Source organism: Capronia epimyces (assembly GCF_000585565.1).
Source record: "Capronia epimyces CBS 606.96 chromosome Unknown aczIQ-supercont1.1, whole genome shotgun sequence".
NCBI lineage: Eukaryota > Fungi > Ascomycota > Eurotiomycetes > Chaetothyriales > Herpotrichiellaceae > Capronia > Capronia epimyces.
Genome location: NW_006912904.1, coordinates 1,007,236 through 1,023,417, shown reverse-complemented (window position 1 = coordinate 1,023,417; position 16,182 = coordinate 1,007,236). Strand labels below are relative to the sequence as shown.

The 16,182-nt window shown below is 52.8% G+C and overlaps 6 protein-coding genes across 6 annotated transcripts; 2 read left to right on the top strand and 4 right to left on the bottom strand.

The window, feature by feature from the left end:
* Positions 1–125: 125 nt before the first annotated feature.
* On the bottom strand, positions 126–2,963 carry A1O3_00388 (uncharacterized protein; the record flags this gene model as incomplete). The annotated part of the gene is made up of 2 exons (XM_007730538.1): positions 126–227; positions 372–2,963. The coding sequence occupies 2 exons, from the start codon at positions 2,961–2,963 to the stop codon at positions 126–128; spliced, it is 2,694 nt and encodes an 897-aa protein (XP_007728728.1).
* A 446-nt stretch (positions 2,964–3,409) lies between these two features.
* On the bottom strand, positions 3,410–4,336 carry A1O3_00387 (uncharacterized protein; the record flags this gene model as incomplete). Its single annotated transcript, XM_007730537.1, has 1 exon — positions 3,410–4,336. The coding sequence occupies one exon, from the start codon at positions 4,334–4,336 to the stop codon at positions 3,410–3,412; it is 927 nt and encodes a 308-aa protein (XP_007728727.1).
* Positions 4,337–5,874: 1,538 nt separating this feature from the next.
* On the top strand, positions 5,875–7,552 carry A1O3_00386 (uncharacterized protein; the record flags this gene model as incomplete). Its single annotated transcript, XM_007730536.1, has 4 exons — positions 5,875–6,234; positions 6,292–6,784; positions 6,831–7,417; positions 7,469–7,552. 4 exons carry the CDS (start codon positions 5,875–5,877, stop codon positions 7,550–7,552), a joined length of 1,524 nt encoding a protein of 507 aa, XP_007728726.1.
* Positions 7,553–8,189: 637 nt separating this feature from the next.
* Positions 8,190–9,198, top strand: A1O3_00385 (uncharacterized protein; the record flags this gene model as incomplete). The annotated part of the gene is made up of 2 exons (XM_007730535.1): positions 8,190–8,383; positions 8,448–9,198. The coding sequence occupies 2 exons, from the start codon at positions 8,190–8,192 to the stop codon at positions 9,196–9,198; spliced, it is 945 nt and encodes a 314-aa protein (XP_007728725.1).
* Positions 9,199–10,545: 1,347 nt separating this feature from the next.
* On the bottom strand, positions 10,546–11,723 carry A1O3_00384 (uncharacterized protein; the record flags this gene model as incomplete). The annotated part of the gene is made up of 2 exons (XM_007730534.1): positions 10,546–10,959; positions 11,079–11,723. The coding sequence occupies 2 exons, from the start codon at positions 11,721–11,723 to the stop codon at positions 10,546–10,548; spliced, it is 1,059 nt and encodes a 352-aa protein (XP_007728724.1).
* A 344-nt stretch (positions 11,724–12,067) lies between these two features.
* A1O3_00383 (uncharacterized protein) lies at positions 12,068–14,227 on the bottom strand (the record flags this gene model as incomplete). Its single annotated transcript, XM_007730533.1, has 1 exon — positions 12,068–14,227. The coding sequence occupies one exon, from the start codon at positions 14,225–14,227 to the stop codon at positions 12,068–12,070; it is 2,160 nt and encodes a 719-aa protein (XP_007728723.1).
* Positions 14,228–16,182: the final 1,955 nt, after the last annotated feature.

The following is a 16,182-nucleotide window of genomic DNA, read 5'->3' as shown; positions in this document are numbered from 1 at the left end:
GGAAAGTCGAACTATACAGGTCATGGATTATCTTCTATATTGGATCAAAGGCTCAGACAGGAGTGTATGTTCCTGATCTCGCCTCCTCTGTACCTCATCCATGACTTCTGGCGGAAGAATGGATCTTAGAGCCCGTTCTCCGCCTTGAATTTGTCCCATGCCTCGTTGAGCGTGCTGAACACTGCCCCGGCAATCATGCGCTGCTCGGTCGTTGCGTCCGTCGGAATCTAAACAAACGAATCAGTAACAGAAATGCACGAAATAGAAGCACATAAGGTACAAGTGTGCACGAGATGCAATAAGGATCGGATGGGCTCCCAAATCTGGCAACAGCACAATAGCGGACAAAGCTTATGATCTGAGACACGTACCTTATCAGGATGCACCTTCGCTATTCCCTTCATATAGTGGACCTTAACTTTGCCAGGTAGTACAAGGTCGGCCATGCTGATCTTCTTCCACCCTGAGCCTGCCCACAACACGTTCTCCAGACTTGCCAGGAGAGCCCGCAGGTTATCGGCCTTGCCGCCTTTCCACGCTTGAATACGAGCGTCAACGGAATCTGCGAGACGAAATTTCTCGTCGTCCGCCTTTTCTGCTGCAACGTTCGCTGCGCGGAGTCGCGCCACGGCGGCCGCTGGAGCTGTCGCTGTCGCTGCTGAGGCAGATGACAATGACGACGATGATGATGCTATTGTTGCGGGACGGCGGCTTATGACAGGAGTGGAGGCGGCGGGCTTCCTCGCAGCTAGCGAAGGTGCTGTTTTCGATGGTTTTGGGTTTGTGGCCTTCTCAGAGCGGATGCGGCCTTGAATACTATAAGCGCCGCCATGGCCGCCCGCGACAGCTTCATGCCAGGCAAGAGCCGCCTCAGCCCATTTTTCCATCTGTTCTAGGGCCTCGGCTTTGCGCATAAGGGCCTTGCCGTAGTACTCACGCATGGGCTTGGGAGCATCACCAGTGCCGAGATCGATGGTTTCAGATTCACCTTTTGATGGGCCGATCACAGCTATGGCTCTATCCGCGTCTGCGATGGCGGCTTTCGGTTCCCCTATTTTCAGTGCCGTCAAAGCTCGGTTGGTAAGAAGAACAATGACCAGAGGGTGGTTTTCCGGCAGGTGTGATATGGATGTGGCGTACGATTGGTGGGCGGAGGAATAGTCCCCGCGTTTGAAGTGTTCGTTCCCTTTTTCGCGGTGTGAATGAGATGCTTTGAGACTGATTTCAGATACCGGAGGGATCCTGCGAGTTGGAGTTGGCTGCCGTACAGGTGCTTCCACACGCCTCGCAAGTTGTGAGTGAGGACGAGCGGGAAGATTCGATGCTACCTTTACGGGCTCCCTTGTGTTGCCCACAGTCTTCGGCGCTCCATCAAGAAGATCTGGTTCTGATGAGGCAGTAGGCACTTGAGACTCGGGCGGAGGCTTGCGCCGTCGGGCTGAACTGACATATGCTTGGGCGGCTTGCTCCTCAGCTGTCGTTTTGTTTAATGTGGATCTTGAGCTTGCAATCGGAGCCGAGTTCTGCTGCCGCATGAACGCAGGCTGTTTCTGTGAAAGCGATTCCCGTAGACTTGAGTGCATACTCGGGGAATGGTCGCGAGAGCTGTCAGCGCTAGAGTCAACCCGCCGGTCTGCCCGCGACGATGCCACCAGACGCGGTGGGGGGTTTGGCCGGCTAGATTCGAGCATCATAGCTTCGTCTGTGACACCGACAGAGCCTTGAACATCGCTACTTGGCGTTTGTATCCGACTTTTGACCAGTTCGTCCTCCCTCCGTCGGACTCGAGCATCACTTCGAATCGGCCGCTCTGCTTCTCGCATCCAACGGGGCTGACTACCAGAATCGCTGTCAGAGTTAAGTTCCTGTACAGCTTGTTGAACTTTCTTTGTGCCTTGTTTCCACAATGCACCAGCTGTTTTCAAAAAGTTATTTCCAAATTCGGCTGCCTTGTGTTCGATGTCTGTTTCTGTGGTGCGTGCAAAGCCCTGGTCTCGATTTCTAGTGCCGTTTTCCGTTTCAGACAGTGTCGACGGCCTTGATGTTGGTAATCGGGGTCCGCTTCTCGTCCGGTCAACATTTGACTGCCCCCCTTCCCAAATCGCACCTCTTGACTGTGAGTGCTGGCGTGAGTCAGAGTGTGCCTCATTAAGCAGGTACCCCACGGCAGCCTGGATGTCAGTGCCGGATTTGGTGTGTTGTAGAGCAATTTTTGCCTTGTCAGCGGTAAATCCCATGTCGACAAGCTCCGCGACCGCTCTGTCTTGAGGATGAAGGTCCGCTGATTCAGCCTTCGCCTTCGCCGCAGGCGGAGGATGTTCTTTCCTAGTCAGGGCAGGTGCAGGCCTACCGAGCAGTCCAAGCACATCGTCGTCCGTGGAGATAGCAGTGACGGTAGTTGGGGCCCTCTGTGAAGCAGAATTTGAAAGCCCAAATAGGTCGTCATCGTTATTTATTACGGTTCTCTCCGAAGCTGCAGTAGCTAGCTTTGATGTAGCCTCAGGAGGGCGATTGAAAGCAGCAAAGAGATCATCGTCGCCACCATCGTTCACGACACCATTCTTCGAGGTTGTTGCATTCCGAGAACTGTCCGTGGACGGCGTTCCCCTGCCACTCCCTAAAGTGTTCCAGAATTGGTCATCCCCGCCAGCATATTGGTCTTTTAGTGTTTGACTTTGAGCCCGCTGCTGATGCAGCTTCGCCTCCGTCTGCCTCTTCTGTTGCTCTAGCAGAGACAGATTCTTGTTAGAATTCCCCCCGAATGACACCAGGTTGGCAAAACTGTCGTCGGAAGGAGTAATGGGTTTGGTAGGAGGATGTGGGGATGTCGAATTCAGCGGCGACGCCTGTCCTGAGACCGGAGGAGTAGGTTTCAAGGTCGAGAAGGCCGAATAGTTCGATGCTGCGGTTTTCTGTCCATTGGTCGGGGTTGAAGACCAGCCCAACCCCGCTATATCGTCCATGGCTGCGAAGACGGCAAAATCAAAAACAAGGAACGATCCTCGCTAGTTTGTTCATCATAAACGCCGTTCACCTCTGCCGGATTTGTTCTGGATGAAGTGTGGACGGAAATTAAATTGTTTGACGTTGGCGTTGGTAGTGAGTGAGTGACATGCGTCCAGAACTCCCCTCGGTGATAGATTCAACGTGACTCGTGTTCAGGGCCCACAGCATATTGTAGGGAGACACGCATGATTCATTCACCATTTCACACGCATCTTGAGCAGAATACGTACAACATCGACACGCACATGCATCACTCTGACCAGCAACCATTCCACAGTGTTGGATTCGATACTTCCCGAGTTCTTGCGCTGTGGGTGGTCTACGGAGTAATATATGTTTGCTCGGTGCATCCACTTTATCCACCCACAGCATTTATGAAGCTGTAGGTCTAGATCTGTCAGATTCATGCTATTGCTGAAGCTCTCCACAACATGCTGACCACATAATACTTGCGCCTAGGCAAATTGTCCCCGACTGGCTGCTCCCTCAACACCTGATAGTCGTCTTTGAGCTCCCGAAGACCCTCCCAGGAGGATTCTTTTAGTTGCCCAGTCCATGCGAGAACTACGTTCTGGTTACACAATGGGAAAACCCAAGATTTGGCTCGTTGAACGACGAGTTCAAGTTGCGCCCTTTTGACCTCGTCTGTCTCGAACTCCATCTCGAGCATTTGAAGCCCTGGGACTTGGCATATCTGACCACCCCACGTTTGGGGTGACATACGCTCTTTGATGTAGCTGACACTCGGTCGTGGTGGCTCAGCAAGCATTTGCTGACAAGAAGTTCGGGCCACACGCCAGGGACAGATGCCCAGACGATCATTTGACTCAGCGGGCGATTCCCAGGACCACCAGTCGGAGTGTCGAATTGTCAAGTGTAGCTTTCTCGTTTGGAAACACAACGGATCAAGATCCGCAAAGGTCCCCAGACTCTCCAGGTAGCACTGTTGGACAAAGATGTGCACGACCTGTACGGCATTTCTTTGATCCTTGGTTAAGGACCGATACCAAGCTGCCCACCTAGCAGTGTTTCGGTTGAGGCGCCCAATTGATTTCCAGGGACCGTTGAAGAGCCAGAATATGTGCTCATGGACGGAAACAGGCAGCAGCCGGGTTTCGCGATAGATTCGTCGGCAGGTCCGCAGCAAGTCGCAGTTGATTGCTTGGTAGTAGTGGTAGCCTGGCCTGTAGAAGATTCGATCCGCCCTATATGGCTTTGACCCGTCGTCTTGGGAGGTTAGGCAAAGCTCAAAGATATAACCTCTGATCTCAGCCGGGAGCATCGCAAACAGGGGACTCCCTTGCTGGGCATTCTCTGTTAGGGCTTCCATCTCGTCCCAGAGACAGCTTGATTGATAGCGTATCCGGATGGTGGACCTCGGCAGTCAACCCGCGGCACCAACAACACGACGAACTGAGATTCGGTGTTTCAGGTCTGGCTGACTGTCCCAAGGCACCAATCGGCTTCTGTAGATACTCACGCGAGCCTCAAATTTCCACGTCGACTGTGAGGCTGGGACATGTCAGAGAGACACGTAAGAATAGAATTTGGAGGGTTGTGGTTGTCGAGAGTCTTATATAGCTACGATAACCACCAGCGGACCAGGCCCTGCTGGACTGTCAGCCTATCGTCTATTCCCGAACACTGTTGCCTGGAAAATGAGGGATGTTACTCGATCTGGGGTAAGACAGCTCGACAGCACAGATCATTGGCCCAAGGGTCCCAAATTATGGGCTACTGTAAATCCCAATCCCAGCATTGTGCACATGGCAAATCTAGGAGTCGGTCCTGAAAGGCTGCCGTGACACCACGAGCATACCTATAAGCCAAACAAACGACCAGAGTCGAGAAAGAACTCCAGTAGCTGTAAAAACCCCCAGCTGTTGTTCGGGGTCCTCCGTAAAAATCGTACTTGTAATCTGTACTCCGTACTCTGTATCCATCCGTACACCGACTGTCCCAAGACGTTGGGTATCCAAGGGGGTGATCAGGATCAAAGAGCCTGAGGCTCCTTAGGCTTAGGGGCCCTTAGGCCTTAGGAGCCCCTAAGCCGCCCCCCTAGGCCCCGTCCTTAAGCTTGCAATGTGGATTGCTCCTAGGCTTGCACCTTCCCCACGCACCAAACGGGTGTGGCTAAGGCCTAAGGCTCGCTGGCTGCGCCTGAGCACCTGTTTAGACTCCTTAGTATTCAAAGATCAGTAACTAATACTAGTAACCGATCAGTAGCATACTTCTCCTGAGCTATGCATACCTAGGTAGGGAGGAAAAACTCGCTGGAAAATGAATTCCCTGACCAAATAAGTAGAGGAGACTTAGCACTGTACTCGGTATCGTGAACCTGTCACCAGAAGCCAGCTCAGGTGTCCGCGAAATCAACATCTCTCCCTCGGTTGTTCAAGCTGCGGTATACTGTACTCACTCCTAGGAGGAAGCCGCCCCAGCAGCCTCTTCCTGCGGTAGTAATTTCAATTGTGTCTCACTTCGTTCACACGACGCTCACTTAGCACTCCCACTGCTCGATTCTCAGTCTGGTCCTTCGTCTCCCAGACTTCGTCAGCATAGTCCGCTCGCCCCAGATCTTGTGGTCTGACTCTCCTACTCTACTATCATCTAGACAGGTGAGCTGATTTGCCACAGAACGGGTTTTGTACTGCAAACACAAGGTCTCTCACATCTATCTCCAGACAGGCTCCATCGCGCACTGACACACGCCCAGGTCGATCAGTTGACGAATGGCTGACAGCGTGACAGCTCGCACCTAGCCGCCCCTTGCAGCGCAGACTTCGGCCCGCCTATCAGACCCCCTGCAATCCACCAGCACTGGGTATCAGCCGCGTAAGAGCGATAGGTCGGTAGGCCTTCTCCGCTATGATGGGCATTTTCAAGAAAAAGGAAGCACGCTCATCGCCAGATGAATCGAAGTCTGACCTGACACTGTTGAGGCCTGCCACCGCCGCCGACCTCATTTCAAGCTACTCACACAAGTCGCCGAAGCTCGTCAGCGGGAAGTCCTTCTCTCCAAATATGTCGAACGGCCTGGCAGAGATCGCCATCCCCGATCCGCCTGACCCAACCACCAAGCCAGCAGCTTACCTTCGAAGCATCCATGCCGTTCGAGAAAGAACCAAACTAGTGCTCGAGGAGGCGAAAGGAAATGGTCTCATTCATTTTGATGTCGACATGTCAAAATTCCAGGAAACTGCCAACTATGTCGTGTCCATCATCAAGGTGAGCTTCGCAGATCACGCACCGTTTATACTCGACCCAGGGACTGATGCGGGTTAGCGAGACTTCGATGGGGACTATGCTTCCATACCTCCTCATGGCCGCTGGCAACATTTTGAAGTCGGGGGACGGCCAAGAATAACTCAGCTGCTGCAATCATGGCCAACTTCCATCGACAACCAAGAGCGAACCCGGCGATTGGTCGACTTGTTCCTGGTATCAGTCCTCCTCGATGCTGGAGCGGGCACCAAGTGGTCTTACAAATCTAAGGAGTCTGGCAAGGTCTATTCCCGAAGTGAAGGATTGGCCGTGGCAAGTTTGGAGATGTTCAAGGCTGGTTCCTTCAGCAGTGATCCCTCTCAACCTCATCAAGTGGATGCTGCTGGTCTGAGCAAGCTGACGATAGATGCATTGGCAAGAGGCATGCAAGTCTCAGACTCTAATCCCATGTCCGGGCTCGAGGGCCGTACTGGTCTGCTCATCAGGCTGAGCTCAGCACTGCAGAGTAATGCCGAGATGTTCGGTGTGAATGGTCGGCCAGGAAACATGATCGGTAAGGATGTTTCCTCCGCGCCCCTCGACTAAACTGACCATCCTAGATTATTTGATGTCACATCCTACTACCCAGGCGGCCTCCGTCCCTGTTGTCTTGTTGCCAACTCTTTGGAGTGTGCTTATGGATGGACTGTCAAGTATCTGGCCGGCTACCCGAACTACCATTCAAGGGATCCCGCTAGGAGATGCCTGGCCTTGTCAAGCGATGCCTAAATCTCCTCCGGCGCGTCCCTGGGAGAATATTGTACCTTTTCATAAGCTGACACAGTGGCTGTGCTACTCTTTGATGGTCCCGATGAGCAAGTTGCTCAACATACACTTTGCTGGAGCTGAACTGATGACTGGTCTTCCCGAATACCGTAATGGAGGTTTGTTGGTCGACACGGGACTCCTTACTCTCAAACAAGCGGACATCCAGCAAGGTTTGAAAAATTACCATCAGATGGTCAGTAATGAAAATGCCGTCGAGGTTGTCCCGACATTTGAACCAGGTGACGATGTGATCGTCGAATGGCGTGCTGTCACAGTTGGCTTCCTGGATGAGCTTCTTGTTGCGGTCAACAAAGGTCTTGGGCTCCAAGGTGCAGAGAAACTCACTCTAGCTCAGATGCTCGAAGCAGGGACTTGGAAGGTGAGAAGTGCCCGCACTCGTCGTCGCTGCGTTACTGATGAGTTTTGATAGGGAGGACGTGAAATTGCACAAGTGTCTCGACCCATTACCGGAGCACCGCCCATTGGCATCATCTCTGATGGGACTGTTTTTTGATTGTGGCACCGCATTCACCGATACATGAGATCGCTCATATGATAGACCTTGGGTGGGCAGGGTGTGGGCGGAAGAGGGGTTACGAGACTATGTTTTTGACGATGGAATGCTCGAGGTTGCCCAACACGACCCTTGTTTTATTTGCCGCAGGGTTCCATGCTGCCCTTCAACGACTTGTCTGAGAAGCGAGTTGTAGGCTTCATGCTGCCGTCGAGCACCAGTCCAATGATTAACGGCCGGGGGACAGAGCGAGTATCGACTGACTAGTTTCTGTTCAAACGTGCTGAAACGATCCTAGCCAATCATGCCTTTGATTTCCAGCCTCGTCCAGTCCTGATGTAGCTGGGGTCCGGCTTCCAGTCATTGTAACATCGCCCATCCCATATGTTTCGTTCACACCTGTTCGTTCGGCTCCCTCGTGGAACCTCATTCCCCGTGGCGAGCGAGAGAACCGGGCACATGCGGCTTTGGATTTCTTCGACGGACCGAAGCTGCTGCAACCGGAGAGGGTGTGCGCTTTATACCCCAATACTCCTCCGCAGTGACCTTTAGCCCAACCTTGAACCCCGCCTCCATCTTCCGCATCGCAGGTTGCACGAGGTCCAGCAGATCCTGTATCTACAAACCGTCCGGCAAGATGGACACTCGGAAGCGGAAGAAAAAGGTGCTGCTGATGGGCAAAAGCGGCTCAGGAAAGTCGTCCATGCGCTCCATCATCTTCAGCAACTACGTAGCGAAGGATGTCCGCCGGCTCGGAGCCACCATCGATGTCGAGCATAGCCATGCAAAATTCATGGGCAACCTGACGTTAAACCTGTGGGACTGTGGCGGGTGAGATACACTGCACTTCTCTAGATTGCTGGGAGTTTGGACGGACGCTGACAACCTTGCACAGACAAGATGCATTCATGGACTCATACCTCAACGCTCAGCGCGAGAACGTCTTCTCCGATGCCGAAGTCCTCATCTACGTGTTCGACATTGAATCGCGATCAGTTGACCAAGATCTGGAAACATATAGCCAAGTGATCAAGGCATTGAAAGAGTACAGTCCCACCGCCCATATCTTTTGCTTGATCCACAAGATGGACCTGGTTCAGACGGAGCACCGCGAGCGTATCTATGAGGAACGCTGCAAATTGATTGCTGCGCGATCTGAGGGACTTAGTCTGGAGACGTTCGCAAGCAGCATCTGGGATCAGACATTGTACAAGGCGTGGGCGGGGATCGTGCACAAGATGATTCCGAATCTGGTGGTGATCGAACGGTTTCTGCAAGCGTTTGCGAAGCAGCTGTCGGCGGAAGAGATAGTGCTCTTTGAACGGTCGACATTCCTGACAGTCACCAACGTCGTCACTGAGTACGGGGAGGACAACCCGCATCCGGATCGGCACGAACGCATCTCAAACATCTTCAAGACGTATAAACACACGGTCGCGAGGAATACGAGGACCACGGCGGCAAGTGCAGGCTTCTTGCTGTTCAAGGTCCAGACACAGCGGTTCAACTGCTTTCTCGCCCGATTCACGGAGAACACCTACATCTTCGTCGTCGTTCCGCCAGGAGAGGCCGCCTTCAACTGTGCAGTGCTCAATACCTTAATGGCAAGAGATGTCTTTGCCAAGAAGACTGGGGTTGAGGGTTGAGGAAGTCACATTTGTGATCTGATTGTCTTCCCTCTTGAGAGTTCATTGATCTCTCTGTCCAGCGGAGGCTGACCTACGGCTTACCTGAGAGGATAAAAGTTGCATTTTACACATCCATCAGGTTGCTGTCCTGACTCAAGAACATGTTGCTGGCTTCACGATACCTCAATCCCTCCTAGCAAGGCTTGCCACAACGACTCCGGTGGGGAAAGCAATGGCCACCCACTATTGACACGCCATTTCCAAACGAATACGAATGAACCATGTGGGAATACCGCCCGCCAACAGTGGTTTCCGCTGTCTTGCCTGGGTTCCAGGCAAAAACGCAAATCGCCTTCCACTAGGGTCGTGACAGCCATTAAGGGGGTTATTGGTCTGATCCTGTCCTGCCCTGCCACTATTCCATTGTCTCTGTCTCTGTCATACCTGTTACATCATGTAGCAGTCTCGGAGGACTGCCACTCATTGCGACGCTTAGACAAAGCAGATTGGCTAGCTGGCTGTAGCGGTATGCGGTAGGCGACTTGTGTACTACGCCCGCCCAGGTTCAACTCCAAATCCGACTCCAGCTCCAGTTCAAGCCCCAACTAAATGGAGATCGAGCCCGTGGGGCCATGAGTAGAGAAAAACGGAGCAGCAGTCAGAAAAAAATACGCGGGCTAGGGCTGCCTCTGCTCATACATACATGCAGCGTTGACTTCCTACTGCAATGTCATCTGCCACTGTGGCAAGGAGATACCTCGGACGAAGAAGGACACCTTGGATTGTCAAGACAGCTCGATGGTCGTCACACTCGGATCTTGTCCCTCTCTCTCTCTCTCTCTCTCTCTCTCTCTCTCTCTCCCTCCACTAAGCACTGCAGTCAACAATATCCGGCCAGCATATGTCGGCTGGTCGGTCACATACATGCGGAGTACGGATACATGACAGGGCAACGCAAGTCCAACCTAGACCGACCTAGACCGAGCAATCCTCTTCAAGAATCTGCTATTAGATCCAAGTGAATCTTTGCGCTGTAGGCTTCCTATAAGGAGCGTTGCCCGTGACTACATAATGCACAGACACTATAAGCTGATGACTCGCTTCTCCCATCCCCTTGTTCCGGGCTTGCGCTTCAGTGAGGAGGAAATACACCAAAAACCACACGACACCACATGGCACAAGGAATCTCCAGAGTTCTAAGTAGGTCGGACATTTAATTCATTTCAGAAGGAAGTGCTACTGCACCGCAAATACTACAGCGATCCTCAAAGCTCAATCTCGGCATTGCTTTTCCCGTGACCCTTAGGAGTTCCATCAACTCTTCTCTTCATGCCTCTCATCATATTTTGCTTCGAGAGCGTGCAGTCACGCTCCAACCCCCGCCACGACCTTTCCTTCCTGAACGTGAATATTCTTGTTCGTGCCATTCTGGTCATGCCCAGCAAGCCTTTTGGCCTCGAGGGCCTTGAAATTGCGCATCATGGCGTTGCGGGTGAATTCTTCACCCGTGATAAGCGGATACTTTTTGAGCGGACCCTGGATCAAGGTGTCACGGCACGGCTGGTTGAAGAAGGCAATGCTATAGCGTTCACCGTAGTAGTCGTCTGGCTCACTGGGGGCTTTGACGCGGTGGAAGGTCGACTTGAACCGGTCGTCGGACCAGGACATCAGTAGGTCACCGATGTTACAGATGATCGCGTTGGAGGACGGGTCGGGGGTTACTTTGGTCCAGGTATCACCGTGGCCGAACGACGTTGAGACTTCGCGGCCAGGGCAGATCTAAAGACGAGGAAAGAATAGATCATGTCAGCAGCTCAGTCAGTAATCAGAGTGGGAGTAAGACAGAAGATGACAGGCGAAATGCAAGCAAGGGCAGGGGGTGGCTGTAGATGGCTTACCTCAAGACCAGATTGTCCTGCTTTCTGGAATAGTAGCGTCAGGAGGTCCCAATCCGTGTGTGCACCCGCACGGTGCCAGACCTCGCCGTTAGTGTTCTCAGGTGTCGCGAAGTAATGGAGCAACCGGGCCACAGTCTGGCTCTCGGGCCTCCTCACATCGTGGGCCTTGATGAAATAGTCGTCGGGAAAGCCCAGTCCCCGGGCCAAACACAGCATGAGTTTTTCCGAGACTTCTTGGACATGCCACATGAACTTCAGGCTTGATTCTTTAAAGTCTGGGAGGTCAGCCTCTTCGAGCCATTTGCCTTTCATGTTCATTCCGAATTGCATCTGGTACGATTCCTTCTTGTCGGCAGCACCTGTGGACGGCCGGACTTGCGCATTCTTTTCCCATCCGGCGTTGTTGGCAGATGAGAACGGGACTTTGGCTTTGACATCGTCCGGAAGTGAGAAGAAGCGGGCGGATTGTGCAAAGATCTCGTCGACTTCTTGCGGTGAAATGCCGTGGTCGACGACGCAAAAGAAGCCTACGTTTTCGGCCGCGGTGACCAGTTCGGCTGTGATTTCGTCGACGCGCTCAGAGAAGTTGGCCAGAGAGATAGTCGGGATCGTTCGATCGACGTACTTCGTCTGTTGTGGTGCCATGGAGAGTAACGATACTATCACCTCAACTGCGGAGATATACGTCGTCGTCTGACAAGCTCAAGGAGGAAGACTGTGCTCGAGATGGACGGTGTGTTTGCCTATGGAGCGCAGTGTGTACAATGACGACTCCTTTGAAAAAAAATGGAAGACGGCAATGCATCCTTTATATCCTGACAAGTCGCTCTATACGTGTGAAAGCTGAGGGGTGTCGGTCCAGCGTACGAACAGATAAGGCTGTACGGGCCTCCCTGCACGTTATCGTCCAATCAACTGGCGCCGATTGTCGTACGGTGCTCGGGCTTGCCAGCCCCTCGAACAACCTCACCTCTTGGCATCTCCCTGGCTCAGATGTCGAAGTTCAAAAGATCTTCAAACAGGAAATTGTTGCTGATGCCCGTATGAGGCGGGAACAGCTGTTCAAAGGTCTCGTACCCCAGATCCATTGTGAAGGCAGAGTCCTGTGCTGCCGGGGTACGTGCTTCGCTGGGTTCACGGACATCCATCGACGCCTCGCCGCCCCTGTTGGCACTCCGCAACGAGTGCGTAAACGAGTCGTTGCCGACAAAGGACTCGACAAACTTTGGCACATTAAATTTCTGCCTTTTCGGTTGCCCATGCTCTGCCATGCCATGTGTGCGCTTTCGGTAGTTCTCCAGCGTTTGATCTGCACTGAGTCGAGCCTGCTCAGCAAGCAACGACGAAAGCAAGCGGATGCCGCGTAGTGCGATCATGCTGTTCTCGAATTTACCGAGCATACTGATTGTGTTCTCGACCAACTTTCTATGCTCATCATACTCGGGTTCATTTCCTTGGCGGTGGAAAATGTCCAAGGCCAGAGTGATCCCTGCGGCAACCATGAATGCTTGATCAATCCAAAGCATTGGCCCTTCTTCGTCGTAGGCTTGCCTGGCTTCTTTCAATATTGTCTTCGCCGCCGCCATGCAGGTGCGACGGGTGAAATCGAAAGCCGGCTCGGTGAAACTGCGGCCAAGGAAAGCACGATGGATCATGATGATCTTGTGAGCAATACATATCGTCAAGCTTCGTCTCGCCCAGGGGACATAGGTCGGCCAGTTAGGTTGAATTGCTTCCCTCATAGAAAAATATGGCGCGCAACCTTCCGTTGCTAGAGCACGCATTTTGGCATCGTAGTCCAGGACCTGCTCGTATTTAGTGTACAACGTATTCGATGAAATGATCGCATCATGCATTTGAGGCATGAGTGAAGCAATGTCAAAGAGAAGGTTTGGGAAGCCGACCATACTTGGAACATCGTCCGGCAGAGGTTCCATCGTAAGTTCGTCACAGGTCATAGGCCTGAGAGAGGTGAAATGCATCTTTTGGACCGAATACATTTCCGAGAAAGGTATTGAAAACCAATCTTGGATGCAAAGTTGCGACCATAACCTCCGTCCCGTTTCCCGCTTGATTACCTTATCTCGTTGAGCTGGAGTCAACGGCCCGCTCGTATTGCTGAACTCGTTATCCGGACCAAGTCGCTGAAGCCCAAGTCCTTGGGCAATTTTCAGCCCTGCGCCCAACAGCGTACTCTGAGTGTTGCTGAAGCCGAGGACATGAGCAGACAATGTGAGGACGGTGATGGCCTCCACGGAGTAGACATGATGGCGCCACATATAGTCGGCAAGATTAAGGCACGTCACTGTAGCCTTGTACCACTGTCGGTTGAGTTTGGCTCTCTCCGTCTTTTTGAAGCCCCACGATAACGCCAAATGTTCACTCGCACAAGTCATGCTTGCAGCCATCACCGAAAACAGTAAGGCAGTCCACCTGAGGTCCATGTCCCTGATTTGCAAGCCACTCGGGCGCTTGTAGACCGTTTTGAGCTCTTCGTAGAACGTCGGGCCATGGAAGCATCCATGATACCACAGAATTGAGTTGATATGGTACTCGACTAGTTGGAAGACCTGTGCGCGACTTGGAAGTAACAGTTGCAGAAAGGAGACCTGAGCAGCACCTGTGCCCCCTAAGCTATTGGAAACATCCCAGTCAGGGCCGGTGTCTCTAGGAACTGCCGCTGGGCCTGCATTGTGGGGTTCTTTCAGCAGTTCGAGAGCTTTGAGATCGTAGTCAGACAGCTTGGTTCGACCCCAGGTGAGGAATTCTAAGACCGTGGCTGCATTGTCTACATCGGTGACTAGACCTGTGGCTGAAGCTGGAGGAGAATTGCTTGAGTAAGTTGAAGGTGGTGCTTGGAACTTGGGTCCTGAAGGGGCAGAGGCCTGCTGCCTCAGTGAAGGGTGGACCGAGGAATCGGGAACAGTCCGAGCAGCAGGAGATGCGTCAGTGGCGGATGGGCTGCTCTCTGGCTTGGTTGAAGTCCGAGGATAGATGCGATGGACCTTGGGATCGTAGCCACCTTGAGGCCATTCCCGGCTGCATTTTGCACCGTCACCCCTCTTTACGCAACGGCTACAAGGGATGTTGCGATCACATTTCTGCCGGCGCATAGAGCACTCGGTGCATGTCTGGCGCTCCTTGGGCATGGCAAAAGACGCCTTATCGCGTGACGGCTTCGTACCACAAGTGTGACTGGAGCTCGAACGAAGGTGTTTGTACGCCGAGATGAATGGGTTGTACGAGGGTGGAGGAGCGAAGATGGAAAACCGCGCTGTCGTTCAACTTCGAGGCGCAGGCTGCGGCCTGGGCGGCTTGGCAAGATTATGTAACTCGTACTTAGCTTAGGTAATACTAACTCGCAAGCCGTCACTCACTCCAGCTGTATCTGGTCTTCTTGCTACACCGGGCATACAAATTTCAATGAGGTGAAATGGATGTTATCACTAGTGTCTATTAATATCTCAAAAGGCCATGGCAGAGGAACGTTTACAAATTGATCTGCACAAGAAATCCTCAAAGGCTAACTATGGGAGACCCATAAACATCAACGCTAAGGTGGGGGTAGCCTAACATCACCGCTGGAGCATTCCGGGGTGTGGTTGAGGCCAAGTTAATCAAAGTCACAATAAGTCCTCGCCTGTGGTTTCATCAGCAGCAGAATCAGACGCAACCAGAACGAAGAGTCATACGACATTTTCTGTGCTCATCGTCTCCCAATCCGAGGATCACACCCACACTAACACCCTCTAGTGTCAACAGTCTAGAAGTAAGAGTTTCATTTTGGGTCAAGTTAATATGATCTAGACGTGACACGCAGCATGAAAAAATTGTAAAATCACATTTGCCCCTGGCCCCATTTAAGGTGAACGAGTTCAAGTAATCCTTCAAAGTTGGGGCGACCATATATTGGCAGGGGAAAAGGCTAGACTGATGGATGTTGTCATGCTATGTTGGATGATTCGTACATCTCATCTCTGACGCGGAGCCAACCACCATCCTATACCTCAATGACCTCCAATACCATGTTATGCTCACCCCATCCCCTTCCCTCCTATTCTGAATGCTTTTGTATTCGCCATACTCAGTCCATCATAATATCAAATTCACAGCAGTGCGGCCAGACCCAATAGGGCAGCACCGGCAACTCCAGACAACGCAGTTGGTACGGCGGCAGCAGCAGCATTCCCACCACCCGAGGATGAAGAGGCAGTGGCGGAGCCCACAGCCGACGAGAGAGAGGAAAGAACCGAGCTTGCGTGGCTTGTAGCACTGCTCAGCGCACTACCAGCTGCGCTAGTGGCACTTCCCAAGTCTGAACTGGCGGCAGAGTTGAGGGAACTGAAGGAAGATGCAGCTCCAGATGCACCGGTGGCAGCAGCGGAACTGAGGCTTTCCAGGCTGCCCGAGAATGCAGAGGTTGCGGAGTTGAAGCTGGAGGCAACGGAGGATTCGTCTGATTTGAGAGCAGATGATGCTGAGGCGGCCGACTTCGAGGCATCGGAGGTGATAGAGGCGACAGAGCTGCCAGAGGCGGCCACGGACGAGGCTGCGGCTGAAGCAGACGAGACTGCTGAGCTGGCAGCAGAATCCTGGGCCAAGCCAGGGACAGCTGCGAGCAGGCAGTAGATCAGGATGTTGGAGAACTGCATTCTGGCCTCGAGGTATTGGTTGTATTCGAATTGGGGTGAAGTCGACACGGAGGGCTGGTGTTTAGTCTTGCGAGGATGTGTAGAGCTCAAAAAGAAAGATGAGTCAAGGGGAGGACACCATATATACCTTACCTCAAACCCCCTACCACCCATGTCGGCCAGGATACTACTACCGGGGTGGGATGATTCACTTCAATTTAGGGAAGGAGCTCGCATGAACTTGCCACTGCGTCACTGTCCGTCCAACGGACAGCGTAGAAGGGCGGATCTAGGCTGGTCCGGGCTATGTGATTCCCTGATTTCAAGATGAGCCGAGCCTCTACAGGCAGGCATCCTGCAGATCAGGCATGGCACCCGCGTTTCAAGGCGAATCTGACAACGGCCTAGCCAGGTTGGATTCGTCGACGACAAAGCAAACGCGTCGAGATGCCGTCATACCTCAGCCTGATTTG